This window comes from Catharus ustulatus, chromosome 10 (assembly GCF_009819885.2).
Source record: "Catharus ustulatus isolate bCatUst1 chromosome 10, bCatUst1.pri.v2, whole genome shotgun sequence".
Classification (NCBI taxonomy): Eukaryota; Metazoa; Chordata; class Aves; order Passeriformes; family Turdidae; genus Catharus; species Catharus ustulatus.
Genome location: NC_046230.1, coordinates 4,078,735 through 4,102,056, shown reverse-complemented (window position 1 = coordinate 4,102,056; position 23,322 = coordinate 4,078,735). Strand labels below are relative to the sequence as shown.

Below are 23,322 nucleotides of genomic sequence, written 5' to 3'. Positions count from 1 at the left end.
GATTTTTTCTGTTGGCTTCTTTTTTGCCTCTCCCCCTGTTTTGCCTGATAAGGTGAAAAAAATTTACATATCTTATGATTTTGAAGGTTATTATGGTCCCTACTTTTTTATTAGTCTCAATTACCTGGACTGGCATGATGAGGGAAGTTTCCCCTTGAACTAGAACTGGATCATAATGTTGCTGTTGGTTGTTGCACAGCATAATGGTAACAATAGTAACTTGATTTTGGTAGGTTAAGGGCAGTTACTCTTAGTCAAGCAGCTGATTTTTTTCCACTTAACATTAAGCTGCCTCTGAAGATAGAAGAGAGCTTTGTAACCTTGGACTTTCCATAGCTGTTATCTGAGTGGGAGCCATCTCAGACAAGGCAAACTGTGAGTCTCCACCTTTTTGAAGAAAATTGGGATGTTGCACTGGTTACAGTATTTTGGGTGATACTGCCTTTTCCAAAGCACAGTATTCTCTTTGTATATAGAAGCTTGTTAAGCTGGTACAAATGCATTTAAGATTGTGCTGCTGTGAATTTGGGCAATTCATCCAATCAGAACTGGTCAGGTGGTCAGTGTAGACAGCAGTGATACTGGGACCAGTCCAGAATGTTCAAACTGAATGCAGGTGTGGGGTTAGAAACATAGGATCATTTAGGATGGAAAAAATCTCCAACATCATCAATTCCAAGCATTCACTCAGCACCCTGTGTTAACCTGGGTGCTACATCCATCTCAAACGCTTCCAGGGATGCTGACTGGTGGGTAGCCTGTGCTGCTTCCCAAGATCCCCTCTAAACCTCCCCTGGTGAATGGATGGTTCACTTAGCATAGCTGGAAGGGTTTTGACAGTTTGAATGCTGGGTTTCTGTAGAGTATCATACTTATGTGAAAATGTTTCTCTTTGAAAAAAAGTCACTCAACAATGGTTCAACTTTGTTTCGTATTCAAGAAATCAACAGAAGGAAATCCTCAAGCTTATATTGTGCAGAGCCTATAAAATAAACCTCAGAGTGAAATAACGAGACTAGCAAGTGTTTCCATGGGTGTTTTGAACCCTTATGGGAATGTTGTTACAGTCTTGACAAAGATACACAGAGTAGGGGTGGCTTCCCCATCCCTGGAAATGGTTAAAGCCAGGCTGGACAGGACTTGGAGCAACCTGGCCTAGTGGAAGGTTCCCAGCCATGGCAGGGGGTAGAATTGGATGGTGGTTAAGGTTCCTTCCAACCCAAACCAGGCTGTGATTCTGAAGAAGTTGCAACAGGGTTTTCAAAGCAGACTGAGAAAGGTGTGTTCATCCAGGAGATTACAAGTCTGACTTGTCCATGAGCACATTACTGAGAGGCCCAGAGCCTGTAGAACTTCTGCAGCATGTGTCTGTGCAAGAATTAAGTAGGTGTTATTGTATTAAAATATGAAAACTGATAAAGAAGAGATAGGAAAATAAAACTCAGCTGCAGGATTAGGCCTCTGTTCCTCTTCCTAATTACCCTGACTTTGAAAGCAGAATTCTGTTGTGTAGTTTGTTGGGTTTCACTCATATTTTTTTTTTCTGATTGTTTTTCCTAGGCCTTTGGTCTAGAGGTTATTCCTACAGAGTCTGTGGTGTTGGTTGTGGCCTGTGAGACTGAATTTGGAATGGAAGGAAGGCCCCTGGTCAGTAGGGCCTCTTGGGGAAGGGATTCCATAGGACTCAGGACACCTGGAGCTGGTCTCTGGCCTCCAGGTGTTCGTGCTAAGTCAAGAATCCAGTATTGTGTCAAGAATCTAGAGCTTGTTTCAAGAGCTCTTTCCATTTCAGAAAGATTCCTGGGTTCAGCTTATCCTGGATGTGGAATTGCTAACCTGAAAGATTTGTGTTTATATTTGTGTTTATCTATCCTTTAGCTTTAAAAGAAGGCAGATTGTTAGGATATAAACATTCTATTAAAATCTTGTGATTTGCATTCCCATCTTAAATGGATAAGTCCTGAATGTCTAATAACTCTAGTGATCTTTTTCCATATTTTCCTTCTGTGAGCTTGCATTGCTCCTTAGCTCTCATGGTGTGACTTCAATGGAAAGAAATCAGAAAGTCAGGTTGGAAAAAGATCTATCAATAAGTGAGGAGGAAAAGTTCCAGCTGAAGCAAGGGGAAGAACTGAGTTGCTAGAGGATTTATCTAAGATTTTAATTACAACCAGGAGAAGTTATCAGGCCGTGATTTATGGTCTGAGTTTGTTTCATTAAAAAAGTGTGTTAAAGCTGAAATAGTTAGTTTTTCCTTCATTGAGGTGATCTTTGGTGTTTCTACCTACACAAGCAAGCACTGACATTTTCCCAGCAGTCTTGCAGAACTATAGGAATAATTTCTGCCAGCTGCCATATACTACAGATACTTTTCTTTGGTCCTGCTGGTAAACTTTACTTGTCTCTCACAACTGCTTCTATGTTGTTGAATCTTGCATCTGGTAGATCATTCAAGCCTCAAAGATACCTACTAATATTTTGCAAATTATTGCTAGATATATTAGCATGTAGATAACTAAAGTACACATAAGCACTGCTGTGGGTGCAGAGCTGACCTTGGCCACAGCTGCCTGGCCTGTGGGAGCTGGCTGTGTTGCTGAGGCAGCAAGGGAAGCATGGCACTCTTTTGTCAGGAGCAAGGGTTGGAGCAAGGAGTTATGTCCAGCTAGAGGCACAAAAGAAGCAAAGCAGCAAGAAAAAAAAACAAAAAAAACAGGGAGAAACCTGAGAGAAAAGATGGACCACAAAAGCTCATCAAGAGGAAGTCATAACGAGTTTTTCAGTGGAAAAACAGCACTAGAAGAAAGGAAGGGTTTGGTTCAGTAGCTACAAGACACAAATGGTGACTCACAGGAAAAGTTTTGAGGACTGAATAGCACAGTCATATTTATGTGGTCTCCCTTAAATGATGCTATTTACGTAATTTAATTGCAAAATAAAATTGGTTTACTTGTTGATGCAAAATGGAAGTAGTACCAGATTCTCTTACACTCCACAGCACAGTGTCTGGAACTGTTTTCCAACAACAGTTTTGCTGTTTTACTGATGATTTTTCAGTGATGAGAAAACGACTTGGGAGAAGTTTGGGGATGGAGCAGATAGATTTATTTAGCATTAATGGAAGAAAAGAGACACACCCATCCACCCCCCCTGAAAAAAAAGACCCCAACAACAAAACATTAAAACAAGGAAACAAAGCAAAACCAAGAAACAGAATTCTCTAAGAAACTTGCTTATCAATGTATGTCAGTGTGATTCTGGTAAAAATATCTACACATATAACTTGTGAGTATGCCACATCTTTTACCTGCATGAGAAGTACCTGTGAAGGAGAATTTCTAGGAGTCCTCAATCATGGTAATTGATACTTTTGTGCTGTTGTTGTGAATTCAGCAACATCCCAGCAAATAACTGGATTTTAAGGAGGAAAGACTTGGAACCCGTTGTGTTTTGACTATTACAATCCTGTTTGGAGGAGGCAGGACCCAGCCTTCTCTCTGTGTTATTGAATTGATAGTTGCTTGTTGAGATCTCTCCACAAGTCCATGAAGTACTGTCTGACCCCAAGTCACATGTCAGAATTCTGGTTTTAAAGGAAGGTTTTTGGTGTCATATCTCCCAGTAAATACCACAAGGCAGGTATAGCTGACTGTCACAAAGGTAACTTCTGGCATATTTTTCATCAGGGATGGGATGACTGGAATAATCTTCTTACATCATTCAAATTTCAGGCTTAGTTCCAGGTATTGGCACACAGTATGGGCATCACTCCCCTGTCCCTTTTCCCCACCCATATTAGTTTTGGTTGACTGGTATTTCAAAGGTTTTACAGCAAGTTGCAGACACTTTTTTTCAGAGGAGCACTGACTGCTTTGATGGCCAGTGCTTGATTCAGATAGGACCACCTGCTGTAGCATCATTTGCTAGTTCTCTTCTGCTTATTTGTAGTCTCTTGTTTTTGTCTATGCCTACATTACTGGCACTGGGAATTGAACTGGGTATTTCACAAAAGAAGCTGGATATTTGCCAAAGATGAGGACAAAGCCTAGGGCAGGCTGGGTGGCTGGAACAGGGACCTTGGGCATGGGATGGGTACATAGGTTGTGTTAGGAAAAAGGAAGAGAATAAGGGACAGAGTTTTGATATCCCCACTGGCAGGGACAAAGGGAAAGAAAGCCACAGTGGGGCAGGAAGCCAGGAGTGATTGCAGTGGACTTATTACTGCTTGCCCTAGAAGTTGGGGGGTGTTTTTGTGTCTCCAGTGGGCACTGGAGATAGTGTGGATTGCCTGACTTCTTCCTTTCTGAAAGAGGAGGGCAGGGTACTGCTGTTTGTGCACCAGGCCCCAGCTGTTTCCATTGCTCAGGGGAAAGTAAGTTTGCTGTTATCTCTGTGCCAGTGATAAAGTTCAATGTAAACCTGTGCTGGAGCAGTTGAAAGGAAAGCTGAAAAGAACAATTCCCAGAGCAAGCAGGGTGAGAGTGGGAATGGGAATATATTATGGTTGACCTGCTAGTGCATATGCCTTTGTTTTCGAAATGAATACTTCAGCAGTTGGTGCACTGTGCTGGGATTTAGGTGTTTGGTCTTATAAAGACCCTTGGAATGTCTGGAGAATAGCAAGTTGTAGGTATATGACTATTGCTTAAAAGTAGGGCTGGTTATGTAGCATTGAAGAAGCTTAAAAGCAAATTTTTGCTCTTGCTCTTATAAATGTTTCATGAAATTAAAATCCTGAGTAGATTGCTGTTGCTTGCAGCATAGCTGTGGGTAAAATGAGAGCAAGCAGTATTTACAGAAGATTAGAAGTTCTTGCAAATTTAGGCAACATTACCCCTCTATTTTATTTGAAAACTCATCTTGCTCAGGACACCATTTTATTAATCCAAAAGACAATAACCAAATGGGTGGAGGACTGAGCAGCATGAGGTATCAAAACAAAAAGGTTGTACCCAAAATGGTTCATGTCCTGTTCCAGTTCAGCCCAAAGATGAGCAGGGTAGCACTGGGAATGATTCAGTTATGAAAAGAGGTTTTAAGCATGAAATAATATTATTTGTAACAATTAGAGGGAATAGTTTTACTCTGAGTTCTCCCTATCTCTCTTTCTCTCCTTTCATAGCAGGCTTAGAGTGGCCTTGCAAATTTGGAAGGGAAGACTGTCTGGGTTTTTCACTGTCAGTTTAGATCACCGTGATGTAATTCTGTCTAACACATGAAGAGCCTTTTGCTTGGCCTAGTAGAGATTAGGAATTAGTGCTTGTCTGTGGATATGCTGAGCCCCTGTTGCATGTGCTATGAATAGGACAAAGGGAAGGCAGTGCTTAAATAGTGAGGGTCTGAGTATTGCTTTTCCAAAGTGGCAGTTGGAATCAGATATTTACTTTAATGCTTTTTCTGAGGAATTGTTGCCAAACTGAAGGTGGGTTTTTTTTCACTTTGAAATAGTTCTGTCCTGCTCCAAGCAAAGCATTAGCTTTCCTGCAAGTTTCAGGCTTTTATTCTTTTAAGTGTTTTGTTTGTCATAATAATGCTGACTTCTCTGGGTTGTAATTTCAAGTTGCTTATTGCAACTGAAAGATAGAAGTAAAGAAAAATAAAATTTACAGAATTAGAGGGTCTCGTGAAGCCATGTGACTTGGGAACCTGGAATTCAGAGCAAAACATACCAGAGCACATAGTTTATAAAAATGGAGCTCTGGCATACTCATGGGTCTTCGTTAGCCAATAAACATTATGAACTGAGGAATCTAAAATCTTCCAAGGAACCTTGAACAACTTTGCTGAGGTTTTTTAATATAATACGTCAAATCAAAGTAGCTAAGCAAGATTAAAAAGAACTGTAACCCAAACAAAATGGACAAAACCAAATGTCTGTTTACATTTTTGCTTAAGTTGCAATTTTTCTGCTCCTCCCCTGAAAAGTGGCACTGGGGAGGTCTCGTTTAGTTTGCCACTCTTCTTTTCTTTTTCTTCATTTTCTATATATATTTATCTACTCAATGTGAAAAGAAATGATTGTTGTCATCTTTATAAACTGCTGTAAGCAAGTACTTAAATTCTGCCCTGCAAAACATCAACTTAAGAGTACCTGGAGGAGGGTCCTAATGGGTCTGCTAACAGGTTTGAGCTGAGGGACAGAGCTGAATTTACATTTTCTCAGTATGTGACAGTTGAGGTGGAAAAAGGTAAGTTTAGGACTGCAAATCCCTTGCTTTTTCAAGCTAGGTGATGTATAGTGCACAAGAGCTGCTGGCAGTCTTTCCTTAAAAAAATTGCCACGTGTTCATTTTACATTGCAGTGGCCAAAGGAGAGAGAACAGGAGACTCTGAAAGGTAAACAAAAGAACTTCAACCCAGTAGCCAAAGGACAGCAAAGTGAAAGTTTCCATTTGAAGAACAGAAAGAAAATAGTGCATGCTTTGTCCTGCAGTATCTCCAAAATCCTCATTTCTTGGGTATCTATATTAGCAAGCTTTGGGAAGTGCCTCTCAGCTCACGAATTGTGGAAGATTTTTGTTCTTCTGCAGTGTAGAATGGCAAGCAGTGCTGCAGCAGCACTGTGAAAGCACCTGGCTGTGATAAGCACACAGTGTGATGATAATGTAAACTAAAAAGCAAGTTCAGATCAGCATAAAGAGCCAACATTGAAATCTGAAGTTCTAACTGCAAGTAAGAAACCTTTTTTCACCGTAAGGATATTGAGGTATTGGAGTAGGTTGCCCAGAAAGTTTGTGCAGTTCTGAAGGTTTTCAAGACCTGAGTGAGGAAAGCCCTGAATGCCCTGGTCTCACCCTGCTTTGAGCAGGCCCCAGAGGCTCTGACCTCCATGTCTTGCCAGATATTCTGAATTTCTGTGATTTCTGTGCTGTTCCCACTTCCCGGGCAGTCTATTTGGAATCTTTTTTTTCTGAATCACTTTTTCCATTCTTGAGTGAAACCAGTGTTTTGCTTTATTGTGAAACTTGAAGATACTGTATTTTACTTTATCCCTCATATTTGTTCCTCATGAAAATGTTTATTGACTCCCCAAGGCCAGGAGTCTGAAATTTGCTTGTACTCCTTAAAAATTCTATTCCTTTGCAACTTCTTGAAAGCCAAATTTATGTTAAAGCAGATTTCTCTCACAGTGCAAGCAGAAGGGCAGACTCAGACTGGTTCTCTGTGGCTTCCTTCTGCTTTGCTTTTGAATTGATTTTATTAAACTGTCCATTGATTTTTTATTATTATTTTTTTCCCTTCCTCACCTCTGAAAAGGCATTTGTTTTGTCACAGCACCTGATATCCAAGGATGACAGCATTCTGAACAACTTGGAATGAAATAAGTCCATAAAAAAATCACAATGCTGTGTGTGCACAGCCAGGACAACCAAGAGTATTTTGCTGGTCAATTCACGCGTCTGCAGCAAATCTAAGAGCAGAGCTTGAGTCTCTTTACTGTTTTGGGTTTTTTTGTGGTTTCTTTTTTTTTCTTTTTATAGTTTTTTTTTTTTTTTTGTTCTCCATTAAATCTCATTTTCTCAGTGTCCCTGTGTAAGATCAGCAGCTTTTCCTCCCTCTGCAGTCAGAAGGCCTGATGTCCTTGTTCACACTAGAACTCTGCCCACACCAATAAGTTGCTCCTATTCTGCATGCCCCTTGTGATAGGCTAGGAAGGGCAGTATTATATTCTTTGCTAGCTGATGGTTGCAAATTTTATAGTCAGAGTGCCCAGGAAATAGGTCTTTTATACACTCACATTTGCCTCAGAGCCTTGCTGAGGTCTGTCATTTTCCTTCAATATCAAGTCAGCTCTTCTGTCCCTGCAAGAGCATTGCCCTCAATAAAGAAATGTAGGTTACCAGGAGAAAGGTGAGTGGTGTTGCACCCACCTGGGACCCTATATTTTATACCACCCAGATCCTGTGTGAGACAAGCACACACAGTCACTCATCTTCCTTCCACCACCCTCTCTTTTTCACAGTATCACTGAGTGGTTGGAGCTGGGGATTAATGTCTAGGCTTGGGTCTAGACTTTTCTCTTTCTACCTGTAAATCTGTAATTGTGTATTTACAGTGGGCCTCTGAAGATGGTGGGGCTGCATTAAGTACAGCCAAGGGGCAGAATTTAGTCTACTGAATCACTTCTTCCAGCACTGGTGTATGAATGGGGAAGATAGGTGTCTGATTTGCACATCCTGGAACTTTTCTTCCTTATGGCAAATAAGTAAAAACTAGTCTCAAAGTCACAGAGACGTAAATAATGTGGACTCATGTTCAGTCATTTCTTATGATGAAACTTTTTTTATTCTCTTAACAGAACTATCTATATAGTTTGATTCCTAACTTCAGTTGAACAGAGATTTTCTGTAGAAATGCAAATGTTCTGTTGGAAGATCCCCTGGCGAGCCACAGCGATAGCTGGAGAGCTGAGACACGTATCCTGCTTTGGCTGAGAACTTCAGTACTCTGGCATAAAAGTATCCTGCCTCCTGAATCCTCTTTTGCTTGCTTTTTCTAGTGTGATGCAAAGTATACCCCCCAGCCCTTTTCTCTTAATGCCACTGGCAAGGGATGTACTGAAATGGATGCTTTCAGGGGTAGCTCTTTTGTGGTGTTCTCTGACTTGAGTGTGTGGGATAAGCACCCAGAGTACAAAAAGGGTGCTTATTTGTACAGTTTTAGAAATCTGGAGTTATATTTAACAGGAAATAAAATCACAGCACACACTCTTTGGAACATACTTGGGTTGCTTTCCAAATAAGGCTTTTGGTTTCTGGCTGGAAAAATAGGACTCTCTTATAACAACAGAAAATACGAATAGGCTAGAAGAAATGCTTTGCAAAATCCCAGCTCAGCCGAGGGTAGATGTGCCAGGAAAGACCAACCTTTTTGCTGCAGTAGTTTAAGGTGCCGTTTCCTTTCCCTTCCCCAAGAGCTCTGGGGTGAAGTGATCATGGAAAGCTTCTTAACTCCTCAACCTTGCCTTCACGTGGGTGAACACGTTCCAAAAAAACAAGCCCCAAACCATTTCAGTGTTAGTTTTCTCACTGTGCACATTTGATGTTTTTGCTGGTCCCATTTCTATGTCCTCCCTCAGACTGGTGATGTGAGCTGCCAGTCTGATAAACCATGGAAATTATCCACTGCCCAATCCCTTACCCTTTCTGCCACCCTTTGGTGCTGTCTTTGGGAGGCTTCTTTTTCAGTTGTTCTGACAAGTTATGAAATTGGGGCCTGTTTTAATGCTGCCAAAATATGGGTTGCTTGAGAGAGAGTGGTCAGTTGGTGTTTGTCAAGGGGTTGGGTACCTTCTGTCTGCATTCCCCTCAGCTACCAAAAATTTCTGCACCTGGCTTATAGAGGAGCCATTTTACACATATTTCCATGACAATCGTATTTTTAAATTATTTTTTAATATGAGATTGCATTTTTGGGCAAGTAAGTAGACAGAACAGGCCTGAAGCAATCTGTACAAACCCCTCTCTGTCCATACTCCATAGCCTCATTGAAGAAAAGATATGGGATGGAACAGGGATGGTCGATGTGCTGGTGGCAGCAGGAGGTTGAAATAAGCCTCTAAATATGCTTTTATCCATGCACAGGACACTAATGTACTTACTGAGCTCTTCCCCCCATACACACACCTCCTTCGCTGTGGGAGATCTTCCTCTGAGGAGAACAGACTGTGACAAGTTTCCTTCAGCAGAAATTTGAGAGTGGCACACGTTGAGGTGCTCTAGACCTTCCAGTAGCTTCTGGAACTGGCAGGCTTCCTTCCCCCCACTTGCAGCTGCAAATAAAGGAAGAGCAACAGGCAGAGGAAGATTGCCTCTTAAGCAGACCTGGAGAGGAAGCTGTGATAGAAGCCAGAAATCCATAATGATCTGGCAACCCGTGGCTATATAGAGAAAGCAGGAGAGGGCCATGCTGTTACCCCAGAGGCACAAGGTGGCATGTCCCCACAGAGGGCCCCTGCTAAAGCAGATAATGAGGTGGAGATGAGGGAGAACAGTGTTGGTGCCTTGGTAAGATGCTGTAGGCAGGAGGATGTTCCTCTGGTTCCCTGACACAGGGGATCGTGGTACTTACTCATGTCAGAGTTAATTGGAAGTTAGAGTGTTGAGAGGAGCCTGCTTGCTTTGCACTGGGGAGATAAACATGAGGGAGCAAAAGCACCTGAAAAGCATCCCTGCTCCTTAGGGAATATCCTGAGTCCCAGATTACAACACCTTGCACTGCAGCTGCTGCCCAAAGTCTGGATGTGCTGAGCTTTGCCCAGGTCCCTGGAATTTGCTTTTGCATGAGCCACCAAATGCCTTGGTAAGCATCAGCCTGCTTATGGGTCTTACAGGTGCTCATGCTATCCTCAGCCCAGGTTTGTGTCAGAGCAGCCAGAGCCAGCTCCTGGAGCAGATATGACAGCAGCAGTGGTGGCTGCCTTTCTGTGGAGAACCCCATGCTTGGAATGGTATTCCTGCATCCTTACAGAGATTACAGGCTTTCTGAGGAGGGGCTGGGCTGGGGGAGATGGATCACAGAGGTGCCTGGGCATGGTGTCTTGACAACTTTTCTTCTCTGTTTAGCAGACTTCCTGATTTCATCTTTATTTATAGTTATAAATTGTTCGTGACAAAAAATTCAAGTGCTTTGATGATGTCCTCCCAGCCATAAGATAAAAAGAAGAGAAATGGAGAAATCTACTGTTGTTTATTAATAAGTAATAATTTCACTAAGGGCTAAATACCATCCATGTTTCCATAAATACAGTGCATGAAATCTCTAAAATTTACTGTATGTAATTAAAAGCAGTTATCCCAAAGACCTCAAATTTTTGTGGTCAGAGCTCCACAGAGCAGCTTCTTTAGTTTTGTTTGCTAGGATCTGGGAATGCTCTCTCTCAAGGTGGGAATGAGAAAACCTGTCACTTAAGTGTAAGTTATGACAAAGATAAATGCTGTGTAGGAAAATGAGCTAATACAAAAATCAGTTCAAATTCTATGTATTCGTACAGTGATGGGACAGAGTTTTTTCCTTGGCTCCCTGAGAGTGCAGAGTTAATAATTAAAAACATCTATATTGCACAAAGTAATACACATCCTCTATGCAGGAAAGGAGGGCATTGTGCTTGCTGGCTTTCCTTTCCCCTTCTTCACTCTTCCCCATTTCCAAATTAGAGACTGGAATAAGAAGAGGGGCTTTTTTTTTTTTTACTTTTCTGGGGGATAAGATGGTGCTGTGGTTTGGGAGGTTTTGTGTGGTTTTGTTTGTTTTTCTTTTTTTCCCCCCTACTCTTGCTCTTACCTTGCCCCTTCTGCCTGCCTGCAGTCTCACTTCGGGTGGCTGCTGCTCTGACAGTCTGTGCAGAAGGAGGAGGATCAAGGGGGCCACCTGGGGCTGGGGCCTCGCTGTCCTTCTCCACTCGGGGGAAGGGGCAGGAGCCCCGGGTGTTCGCTCTCTGCTCTAAGCCACGGTTTTCAGGCTGATCAGAGCCCTCATGAGCCACTGCTCACTAACCCTATGTGAAACTGGGCTTGAGCGAAGTGGGTAATCCTGAGCTGCGGGGTTAGGTAAGGGCCTGCGGGCGGTTCGGTGCTGCAGCAGCCCCAGCCCCCTCTGCCGCTGGCCTGCGGTCGGGAGGCGCGTTCCGGGGTGAATCCGCAGGGAAGGTGGAAGGGGCCTGCAGCGCGGCTGTCAGCCGGGGAGCGGGCGGCGGTGCGGTCCCGAGGGCGCAGAGCGGGCGCAGCCACCCGCGACTCGCTCCCCTCGCCGTGCGCCCCGCGGGCCGCCAGCACAGCCGCAGGCTCCCAGGCCGCGGGGCGTCCCCGGCGGCGCAGGGCACGCGTGGCGGGCTGGCCCCGCCGGGAAGGGGCATGTCCCGCTGACGTGCGGCCCGGGGATTGGCAGCGGCCCGGCCTATATAGGCTGCGGGGCGGGCGCCGCGCCGTTCTCCCAGGAGCGCTCCGTTTCTCCAGAAGGGCGGGCGAGCGGGCACCGGCCGGAGTGAGTCACGGGGGACGGGGGGCGGCCCCTCCGCCGCGGCCGCGGCGCCGACGTGGAGGCTGGCGGGACTGCGCGGCCCGAGGCGGCCTCGCATCCTCCCCAGGGCACCGACGTGTCGGTGCTGCCTGCAAAGTCCGCGCTAACTTCCCGCCGGCCGGGCCGGGCAGGGCAGAGTCCGGCAAGGGAGGGCATCCGGCAAGGGAGGTGGGGAAAAGTCTGGCCCCGCGGCGCGGCCTCGGACGGCGGTGGCATGGCTGTGCCGGCCGGCAGCAGCTGCCGCGTATCGCCGGCGTGTGGGGCCGGGCCGGTGGGGAGGCCGGGCCCCGCGGCTGCCTGGGGAGGGGGCGGCCCGGCCGGGCCGAGGCGCGGCGTGCTTCCCGTCCTCGGTGGGAGACGGGTAGCGGCGCAGGCCGAGGCGGCTCCGCGCTGTTCCTGGCGATCTTGGGGTTTGATTTCGATGGGAGCCAAAGCGGCCGGCGGCGACCGTTCGTCCGGTGTCGGTCAGCCCGCGGAGCGCCGGCGGCGGGCAGCTCAGGGTTCGAGCGCTCCGCTCCTGCCGTGGCTGTAGAAGGACGAACGCCCTGACCACTGCCGCCTGGGGGAGGTGCCACGGCCGGGCCCGGAGCTGGCCGTGCCCTCCGCACTACCGGCAGCGTTCCGGCGGCCGCGGAACCGCGCTCGAGGCTGTCACCGGGCCCCGCGAGAGCGCCTGTTCCCCGCTCGCCTGATGCGGCCGCCCCCGGCCTGCAACCCACAGGGCCGCGGCGGGTTGGGGCTGCCGGATCTGGGGCTGCAGCTGCCCCGTGGCACTGGCCGCGCCCCGGCCCTGTCCCCGCACAGTCCTGGTGCGCTGGGCGCGCCCCCACCGCCCCCTCCCGCTCGGCCCCGCGGGGGGCGCGGTGACAGCGGGGCCCGCCGGGCCCTTTAAGGGCGCCGCCCCGCCCCGCCGCCCCGCCCCCGGTGCCGCCAGTGCTGAGGTGGCGCTGGCTGCGCCGCCCGCCCGGCCGGGCCCGCGGGGCCTGGCGGCTCCCCCTCCCCGGCCGGGCACCGCGGGGCCAAGCGGAGGGGCGGCCCCGGGGGTCGCGGTGGCGGTGCGGGCCTGGGTAGGCCCCGGGCTCAGACAGCCCCGCGCGGGAGGCTCCCCGCGTCCGGGAAAGCCCTCTCCCAGCCCCACTGAGCCGCACTGTCTCTGCCTACCCCACCGGGCCGGCCAGCAGGACGCGGCCGGGTGCACGTCCTCGGTGGCGGGGCCGCCACAGGGCTCCTCCTGTCCGGGGCCAGACGTGGTGGCGGGGCCGGCGCTGGTGGAAGAGTAAACATGGGGGATGGGTCAGGGCTGCCCGCGGCCAGGGCTGCGGTCGTGTTGCACTCTGTGATGCGCTAAGTCGGGAATCGCTCCGAAGAGAGACTGCATTCTGCCACACAGCAGCAGTCTGTCAGCGTGATTCCCCCAAAACTGGGGGGGCTGGGCCTCCCACCTCTGAGGGAGCCCGTCGGTTTTCAGAAAGTGTTTTCATCAGTGTCCACTCATCAACCAACACATTGCCATGTCCTGTGGGAACGTTTTATAGAGGACAGTGCCTGCCACAAGCAACCCAGCCCTGTTGCTGTGTGGTTCTCACTGTATGGGATTAACAAAGTGAGAATGTTTTTATTAAATATACTTTTAAGTAACATGTAACTGATATTTCCATCCACAAGAACTGATTGTATTGACAGTGTAACTCATGACTTTACCTTTGTTTCTCTTATTATTAATGTTTCCCGTGTGATTAGGTCTGGCTCTTGCTGGAGGTTATTTTTAGGATGATTTCATTCTCTCTATTGAGGTGTGCTGTAGACTTCTGTAACTTCTTTTGGTGCGCAAGGCCAGCACTACAGGCAGTGTAACAACCAGGCAGTTTGAAACCTGTTGACCCAGTCAGCTGCATGCTGGCATGACGTAGCTGTAACCTTAGTTTGAAAACCTAAGTGGGAAGCCAAGGAGGTGTAAGATCCAAATGCAGTGCTTGAACTGCTGGTTTTGATGTTACATTTAAAATACCATTCTAATGGTTGCCTCTGATTTTGGCCAGAGATGAAGCTCTGAGGCCTACAATATACCCCCGATGCTGGAAATAAGGAGTATTTGTTCTTAGCTTCTTGTATGGGTGACGAAGCAGAAATTCATATGGATAAACACTGCCCTTTGATTTTGCCTCGGATGTCTGGCTGCTCTCTGAGGTGGAGGCTGCAAGGAGGATCTCTGCAGCTGGTGTGTACACACTGAAACCAACAGCTGTGCCTTGAGGTTGTGTCTTTCAAGTAGGTGCTATATTGGGTGTTGTTACTGGTTTCTTGTCCTCACCCTCCTCCTCTAGGGAGGAAAACATATGTGAGATCAGCCAGGTGGTATTTTCTGGAGAAATGAGAATTATAAGCACATCTGTGCCTTTAGCAAGGCTGCAGCCAGAGCTTGACAGCTGTTTGTGATGTCTAGGATGCCTTTCCCTCCTGCCCTCATTTGGAGCTTGCCATGAGGTGGTGGCACCCTCGTTAGTGACCCAACAGGCTGGAGGAGCTGCCACGGAGTCTGCAGGCCTTGCTGAGATAGTCTGGAACAGGTGCCATGGCAGTAACTTGCTTTCCTTGGAATCTGCAGCAGCTTGAGGAGTGCAGGCATGTGCCATGGACACGTAACCAGTCTTACACTGTGGCGTAACCCTGGACAGCAAGGAGATTTCTCCAAGATCAGGTTACTAGCCACCCTTTCTGTACACAGCAAATGCCTTGCAGAGATCTGCATTGCTGCAGCAGCTGTACTTCAGCAGCATGACTGGCTGTCCCAGTACCTGCTGCCTCATTGCAGGATTAATTGCAGCATTAGCTCTATTGCTCTGACAGCGCAGTTTTGTGCTGCCTTCTGCCTGTTAAAGGCATGTTGAAGTAGGGGAAAACAATGGCCTTGGCTAAGGTGCAGATCAGGTCTGGATGACTCTTGCGTCACTGCTCTCCCTGTTCTTCCCTCCTTTCCTTCTGCCACCATCAGCCTCCCTTACTGCATCACAACTCTGGTGTAAAGTGAGACATCCCATTGGCAAACTCTGTGTTTTTAGGAGTGACACTGGGTTTGGGAGCCTTTCCTAACACATTGGAAGGTCAGAGATGGCAGCTGCCACTTTCCTGAAAAGCAATCAAGTGAAGGTGATCCAAGCAGCACTGCAGGGTGTGTGTGGGAGAGGGGCCTCTTGTCCCATGAGCAGGCAGAGGCACTGGGGTTTAGGAGAGTGCAAGCTCTGCAGAAGCACACAGAACAGCTCTGGGGGACTCTGGGTGTGGATACTGTACAACTGACAGTGTGTGTAACTGTACTGGCTTTTACATTTTCACTTGTACTCCTAAGCACTTTTTCAGTAAATCTGCAGATCCAGATTCAGGAGATGGAAATCCCTTCCCAGCAGGGCATTTTTCTTCCTGGTTCTGCCTTGCGTACATGCTTAAAATAGTCCATGTAAACCAGTGTAAACTTTCTTCTTCCAGATTTCAGATTTAGGCCTGGAGACAGAATTTAGTGCCTGGTGCATGATCTTATTGCAATAAAAACTGCGGGGCTGGATTGCCCAGCCACTGAATGTAGAGAGCCCTGAGTGTTTGCCTTAGTTTGTGAGGATGTCTGTGTTGATTCACCCAAGCTCCACTGAACTACATTCCTAACTTGTGACTGATGGCAGTGTTGTTGGCAGGTTTTCAGGTTGTTATTCTCTTCTGACTAGAGAAGGTCTTGCTTGCAACCCTGAAATTTCATGTCTTGAACATCTGTTATTAATTGAGTGTATTTTTGCGTGATATTGGATGGCTACTCTTGTAGCCAGTGTGGTGAAAGAGTAACTACTCCAGACTTCCTGCTGTGAAGTTTGAGTCCATAGGGGCTCTGCCTGCAGAGCTGGTGAAACACGACAGGTGTCATGTGTGGGGAGACGCAACTGGGTATGAGAGAGTTTTGGATAAGGTGTAACTTTGAAAGGTACAGGCAGTGCTGTGTTGGAAGTTACAGTAACAGGGGTGTCATGGTTTTCTGTTGTCTTGGACCTAATTTATTTATTTTAATTTTTTTTTCTCTAAAGCAAAAGCTGGCAGGCTGACAAACAGGCAGCTTACAGGACGGACTCTCTGGCTACTGACCATTTAGCTGGTAAGTTCTTATTTTGAGAGAGCCAAAAATCTTGCTGTTGCTGAGCTTGCTAGTCAGAGTGGCTTTCTGAGTGTATCCCCAAGTCAGGCACCTAAATAAATTTCTCATGAAGAGGCAGCTTCCTGGGTCCTTTCTCTTTTATCTCTAGGAATACATGATTGTATTGAACTGACATTCACATACTCATGTAAAAACTGATGATTAATAGATTAATGAGGCTGTACTTTAGATTAATTAGAGTATGCTTTAAAAATTAGTTGGTCTCCCTTTCCAGTGGCCTTCTTAGGTTACACATCCTCTGCCTTCTTGGGGAGGAGCTCTGGTTTTGGTGACCACTGTGTAGGGAGGAAATATGTCTCCTAAATTCCTGTCTGTTACAACAAGGAAATTGGGCAGCCCATGGGCCCTGTGGGTGCTTTTCAAGAGAATGAGTGGAAGAGTGCTCAGTAACATATACTTTGTCTTCCTGGACTGGTGTTGTGCATCCTGAGTGGTGTTGGTAATACTGTTGCCACTCCCGTCTCTTGCAGTGGCATACCCGGATTGTGTGTGGGTGGGAAGTCGACAATGAGCTCTGTGGCAGTTTTGACCCAGGAGAGCTTTGCTGAACACCGCAGCGGCCTGGCTCAGCAGCAAGTGAAAGGTGAGTTCCTCTGAGGTGCCTCTAGATCCAGAATGCACAGACCTATTACCCAAATTCACTCCATGTGTCTGGTTCCCCAGAAGCGTGCATTTTCCTCTCCTAAATTAGTGTTTTGCTAGACCCTAGCTTTCTACCCCCAACAGCACAGTTGTGGTGCTGCACAGTGCAGGGCTGTGAAGAGTCAGGCCTGAGCACTTCAGAGAGTTCTGGCTAGCAGTGCTCTCAGCCCTGGGATGGGGCACATGCAAGAGTGTGGCACTGAGCTACATGAGAGCCTCATGGATCAGTGTGCTGGGCTGTCATTTCCACCCTTTGCTCAGCCAGGTGCTGGGGGTGGTCACTAACCATATGAACTGACTCAGAGATGGGTTTTGGCATCCATTCCCAGCTGTGAACTGCCCCATTTGGTATGGCCCAATGCACAAGTGAGTCCAACATAATGTACAGGCACACAGGCTTTCCCTAGACTTTGCCCTAACTATAGTCCTTCTCTGCCTTTATGGCTTATGTTTGTCTTATCCCCTCCTGACCTGCACTATTGCTCTGGTCCTTTCACTCCTGTCTGCACAGCCTGTTTACCCATAACCCCTCGTGACAAAGTTGGCAATAAGGTGCTGTTTGCTGCCACCATTCACTTGTGTGTTCACTCCCTGCACCCTCTGTGCCAGCTCAGACGAGGCTGGTGGTTTGTGGCATCCACTGCAGTCTGTGCAGTGCTGATGTCAGTCGTGCTCCAGACTTGGCAGCCCCATAGGCATAGTTGTAATAGGATTAATAGCAGGGCACAAGCCATTTGCTCTCCCTTGTTAGTGGTGCCTAATTACAATTGCACTGCCTGTGAGCAGGGGCATTTCTGCAGGGAAAGTGATTCATTTGCCCCATTTGCTTTACTCCAGTTACAGCTTTAAACTCTGAAGAAGAGAATGATCCTCCAACCTACAAGGAAGCCTTCCCTCCACTCCCTGAGAAAGCACCATGTTTGGAAGCTGCCCAGGAACCTGCTGGTCCCTGGAGCAAAATTCGACCAATAAAGGCTTCTGTCATCACTCAGGTTGGTGGGACTGGATGTCTTATCTCCTGTCTTTTCCCCACTCCCCAAAGTAGGTAAGTGGGTGAAGTGAAGCATTCCCTGGAGAATGAAATCCTTGGTATATCAGCTTCTTTGTTGTGTTTTACCCTGATACTGCAGCTGAGAACTAGGACTGCTGTGGAGGGGAGGGATGTGTTGGAAAACTGTCCAGAAGTAGCTCTGTTTCCCTGTTCCACAAATAGCTGAAGCAGGCCTGGAGGGAGGATTGCAGGATTCCTGTAGTGAGTGCTAATCCCCCTTTAGGAAGAGTCCTGCTGTGGGGGCAGACTGGCTGCTGCAGTGCTCCTGCACTTCCCTGGGCACAGCTGGTTGATGTGCTGCACAAACCTGGGAGGTCAGCCTGCCACTAAAGTCCTGTATGGCCACGAGAGAGAGAGAGGAACTGTCAGACAAAAGCACACTGACAGCTTGCTGTGCTCTTTTTCTGTCTGTGGCTGTGCAGGTGTTTCATGTGCCGCTGGAGGAGAGGAAATACAAGGACATGAATCAGTTTGGAGAAGGCGAGCAGGCCAAGATCTGCCTTGACATCATGCAGAAGACAGGAGCTCACCTGGAGCTGTCTCTGGCAAAGGACCAGGGCCTTTCCATCATGGTCTCTGGCAAGCTGGAAGCAGTCATGAAGGCTCGGAAGGAAATTGTTGCTCGACTGCAGACTCAGGTGAGGGCAGCTAACTGTTTCTCACTTGATCTTTGCTCTTGCCCAAGACTCCTGAATGCTTTGAGACCCTTGGGTGTGTGTGCTTAAAAGTCAAAGAGGTGTTATTAGATGACTAATTCAGCTTTGCCATATATTTTCAAAGCATACAATTGCCAATTTGGAATGGAAATGAAGCTTAAAATAGGGTTCAAAGCTAATTACAGGCCATGGTGTTGCGTAAAGGGTGGAGTCTTCAATCTGTGACTTTGTGCTGAGGTGCTGGTACTGGCAGGGTACAGAGCTCTCACACAAAATTCATAGTGTGTGACAATGGAGTGGTGCTTTCTCTGAAGTCCTTCAGAGAAGAATGTGAAGGGATGGGAGAAAGAAAAATAGAGAAGAGGGAGTTCTGCCAAATGCTGAAAGCTTCAGAGCGGGGTCCTGAGTTACGTAACTTGAGCCCCACTGGTAAGTAATTGCAGAGTTCTTATTTCACTTGCTTTTCCCTTCAGTCCTCTGCACTTTGATTTCTTACCTTCAGGTTCTTGAGTTCATTATCAAAATGGTAGTTCTCATTAAGATCCATCACAGCCAGGTGTCATGGTGTGTTTTAAAGTGTCACGTCCAAGGTAGTTAATGCAGTTGTTAATACCATGTCTGCTCGGTGCTGTTCAACCCGTGTGTCATACCCTGCCAGAGGGACCAAAAGGGGACAAACCCTATATAATGTGCATCTGGAAAAATAGGTTATACTACCACAGATCATGCCCCACTGTCCTCAAATATCCCTCCTATTTGGTCCCAGGTCTGAAAGATGTGTCTGCATTGCAACTTCTCCTAGGCTTGGCTGTATGTGGACAGGAAGTTGAGTCACACCAAGTGATCTATTTTTGATTTGATTTATTTCTTTTACCCTCATAGCTTGAATTGTAAGTGCCTAGCTAGTTAGTAACATATTCACTGGGATCAAGAGCATAGTAAGCTATGCTAACCTAAGCTCTTAGGTCAGTAAGAACTCACTGAGAAGGGAAGAAGTCTGTTACAAGCCAGCCCTTTAATGCTATAAATTTGAGAAAAGTTCTGGAGACCCCTTTTGCAAGAGGAGCCATCTAGAAGCAGTCCCTGAAGCAGCATGTGCTGCTTTGAGGACACCTTAGCACTCAGTAATGGTAAGCGTAGTTGAGCTCTCTGCCTACTGGAATAAGTTTCTGGTGTGGAGTTTCAGTTTCCTAGGAGTCAGACTGTGTCTTCTTCTCTGTAGCCTTGGCAGCAGATATCAGAGTTCAGATAAACTCTGCCCCAGAGCTGTCATCCCATTTGCTCTCTGGTGCTGAGAGACTGTGACAGTGAAGCATAGACATCTCATCTGTGATTGAAGGCCTTTGCTTATTCAGAGTACTGCTCCTGGGAAAGCAGAAGGTTTTTTAGGGAACAGTGGGGCTTAGACTCCTGGAATATAGGCACCTTAGATCAGCTCCTTTGGTGTAGTATCAGTCTTGGCTAGATGGATGTGCTGGAAGGCATTGTGTTTATTCCTCAGTTGTAGCACTAAGCAGTATCTGAAAAGCTTTCCCTGTACAGGCAAGGGCTCTCATAGATGCTTGGCCTTTGTATTGCAGGCTTCAGCGACAGTTGCCATCCCCAAGGAGCACCACCGTTTTGTGATTGGAAAGAATGGTGAGAAGCTGCAGGACCTGGAGCTCAAAACTGCAACCAAGATCCAGATCCCCCGCCCAGATGACCCCAGCAACCAGATCAAGATCACTGGAACTAAGGAAGGGATTGAAAAGGCCCGACACGAGATCCTGCTTATCTCTGCTGAGCAGGTACTTCAGTCCTGTGATCTCTCTCATGTCATTGTCTGAGCAGCCATTTTGGTTCTCCATGGTGTATCAGATGTTTGTAGCCACAGTGGCTGCAGCCAGTGGACGGAGATGTATGCCATTCCACTGACTCAGCACTGCTTCCAGGTTCTGAACCTTCTGATTCTCTCTTTTGTCCATGTCTAAAGTCAGATAAGCACTTTCCATATTTTGGAGTGAACCACATTAGATGCCAGCTGAGATAAGACAGGAGATTAGAGGTGAATATCATACATTTGGAACAGCAGTATTTGTAGATGGAGAGGGATGGAGCCTGCAAACTGGAAAGGGTGCTTGGGCTACAGTGTCAAGCAACACAGCACTGGGAATTCACCTGTATATGGCAGAGCTGGTAATATCAACAGCAGTTTCCACTGAGAACTGTTGTGGATTCTTGCAGGATAAGCGTGCTGTGGAGAGGCTGGATGTGGAGAAAGTGTACCATCCCTTCATTGCTGGCCCTTACAACAAGCTGGTGAGTGAGCTCATGCAGGAGACAGGGACACGCATCAACATTCCTCCGCCCAGCGTTAACAAGACAGAGATAGTCTTCACAGGGGAAAAGGAGCAGCTGGCCCAGGCTGTGGCTCGTGTTAAGAAGATCTATGAGGAGAAGGTATGGATGGTCCCTAGAGCTTCCCATCTTCCCCCCACCTGCTCACAGCCCCTCTTCCCTTCTTGTTCTACTTTTGTGCATCCCTCAGTTGCATACTCCTCTTGTCAGCTCTTGCTCAGCAGCCCTTGCAGTACACAGACCTGGGTCTTTCCTTGCTCAGCAGAGTGGGACTTGGGGTGATTCTGCCAGGGATGTGACAGATCTCCTACTTGTATTTTGTGTAACGGAAATTAGCAGACCACAAAGAACTCTCTGGGTGCATGTTTTCACAGGTGCTGCAAAGGAAGGAGGGAAGTGTGAAGGCTACAGTGTGGCCAACTGACAGTATCAAAATTGTTACATGAGTAGAAGTTGCTGCAAAGTAAATTTCACTTCAGTTTATTTTCCATTGCTAATGTCACTGTGAATATCCTTGTTGTGGGTTGTCAGTCTGTTTTTCCTCATGGTTACATCTGTATTTGTACCAGTCTGAATTTCAACACAGGTAATCAGCTTATAGGGTGGTGTTGCGTTACAGCACTGCCTGGGGACAGCTGGGCATTGTGCAAGGGCAGGGGCGTGTGTGGGTCTCTTCCATGTAGTGTCCCAGGGATCTTAAACAGAATTTTTGTATTTCACCTGTAAATTTTTGAGAATAGGGCTTTTTGTAGGCAGGTCCCAAAGATGATAGGGTACTGCAGAAACTCCTGTGCTCTCCTTTGCTTTGATCTTTCCTGGGTGCTGAGCTTCACTGCATCTTGTGTCTCTTCCTTTCACTTTTGTCCTTCCCTGCTCCCTTGTGATTGATGCTCCAGTGCCTCTGCTCCTACAGAAAAAGAAGACTACTACCATCGCTGTGGAGGTGAAGAAGTCCCAGCACAAGTATGTCATCGGCCCCAAGGGTAATTCCCTGCAGGAGATCTTGGAGAAAACTGGAGTCTCTGTCGAGATCCCACCCACTGACAGCAGCTCGGAGACGGTGATACTGCGAGGCGAGCCTGAAAAGCTTGGGCAGGCATTGACTGAAGTCTATGCAAAGGTATGGGCCAGACCTCCTTTGAAAGCCCCCAAATATACATCCCTGGGCACTGACAGGTGGAGGGGGGTAATCTATGTCAGGCTGGAAGAGATGCAGCTTAGAACTCAATAACTAGGGTGCAGCATGGCAATTGGAAGTGAATTTTTGTGAAGGCCTCTTCCAGTCTGTCCATCAAACAGCTTCTCTGTCTCTCAGGCCAACAGTTTTACCGTCTCCTCGGTCTCAGCCCCCTCTTGGCTTCATCGTTTCATCATTGGAAAGAAAGGACAAAACCTGGCCAAAATAACTCAGCAGATGCCAAAGGTATGGATGAACTATTTATTAGCTTAGCACCAGTTGAAGTAGAATGTGGCTTAATCCAGCTCACTCTTTGTAGAGAGAGAAATGTATTCTAGCATGGATAAAACCAGGGAGGAAATGACACAGATCTTGTAATATTCAGGGGAACTCCTGTGCCTCCAGCACTTCCCATCCTGTGTTACTTTCAAGCATTGAGTCCTTCAAAGGAAGCTTTATGTGTTAGTATTTGGAGAATTGATGTGGCAGGAAACTGGAAATGCTGAGCTCAATAAGGCTTCTCCTTCATGAGTTAGATGGTATCTGGAGAAAGGCTTGGTGAGGAACTTTTCCAAAGCCTTGCAGATTCTAGGACAGCACCAAAACCTTGTGCTCTAGACAATGTTATGGCCAAAATTGTAGGTTGCCTGCTTCTGAAGTCATGTGTACCCTTAATGGTAGGGATTGATTGTGTAGGCCTGACTGACAGCATTGACCTGGTTTATGTCTTGGAAAATTCTTACTGGTTTCCTTGCCTTGTGTCTCAAGGTTCACATCGAATTCACTGAAGGAGAAGACAAAATCACTTTGGAAGGACCTACAGAAGATGTGAATGTGGCTCAGGAACAGATTGAAGTCATGGTCAAGGATCTGGTACGTTGGTGGTACTAGTTCTGGTATATAAGTGGGGAGAGGTGGGGCAGCAGAACAGAGATGAAGCGTAGCTCACGTTTGTGGGTATCTTCACAGGCTTAACAGAACTTGACGAAGGCAAACTGTGTGGCAGGTGAACAAAACCCTTTGTTACGAAGCTTTTCTTAAAAAATTACAAGCACATCTTTAGTCTTTTGATGCAGAGAAGGAAAGATTCTCTTTCAGGTACAGCTGGAGAGGCATTTAAGTGCCTTTAAATGTTTCACAAACATGGTGTTCTCAGCTCAAAGCAGAGGAGTGTTCTGCTCTGCTCACTAACAAGAGGAGTGCTTGTAGCTGGCAGCTGGAGTCAGTGCCTGCACTGGCAGGGGGC

The 23,322-nt window shown here is 47.1% G+C and overlaps 1 protein-coding gene across 4 annotated transcripts in view; it reads left to right on the top strand.

The window, feature by feature from the left end:
* The window catches only part of LOC117000967 (high density lipoprotein binding protein), a 38,474-nt gene that overhangs the window by 1,917 nt on the left and 13,235 nt on the right, over positions 1-23,322 (top strand). The window contains exons 1-10 of one of the 4 annotated variants that reach the window (XM_033069096.2): positions 11,875-11,982; positions 16,086-16,153; positions 16,684-16,796; positions 17,693-17,847; positions 18,329-18,544; positions 20,143-20,349; positions 20,786-21,001; positions 21,813-22,019; positions 22,215-22,322; positions 22,845-22,949. In XM_033069096.2, the coding sequence (XP_032924987.1) occupies positions 16,721-16,796; positions 17,693-17,847; positions 18,329-18,544; positions 20,143-20,349; positions 20,786-21,001; positions 21,813-22,019; positions 22,215-22,322; positions 22,845-22,949 (1,290 nt within the window). In that variant the 5' untranslated portion in view covers positions 11,875-11,982; positions 16,086-16,153; positions 16,684-16,720. Of the gene's footprint in view, positions 1-11,874; positions 11,983-12,099; positions 12,187-13,600; positions 13,622-16,085; positions 16,154-16,683; positions 16,797-17,692; positions 17,848-18,328; positions 18,545-20,142; positions 20,350-20,785; positions 21,002-21,812; positions 22,020-22,214; positions 22,323-22,844; positions 22,950-23,322 lie in introns of those variants that run through there. The other 3 variants (XM_033069098.2, XM_042779616.1, XM_033069095.2) reach the window with 3 other exon arrangements.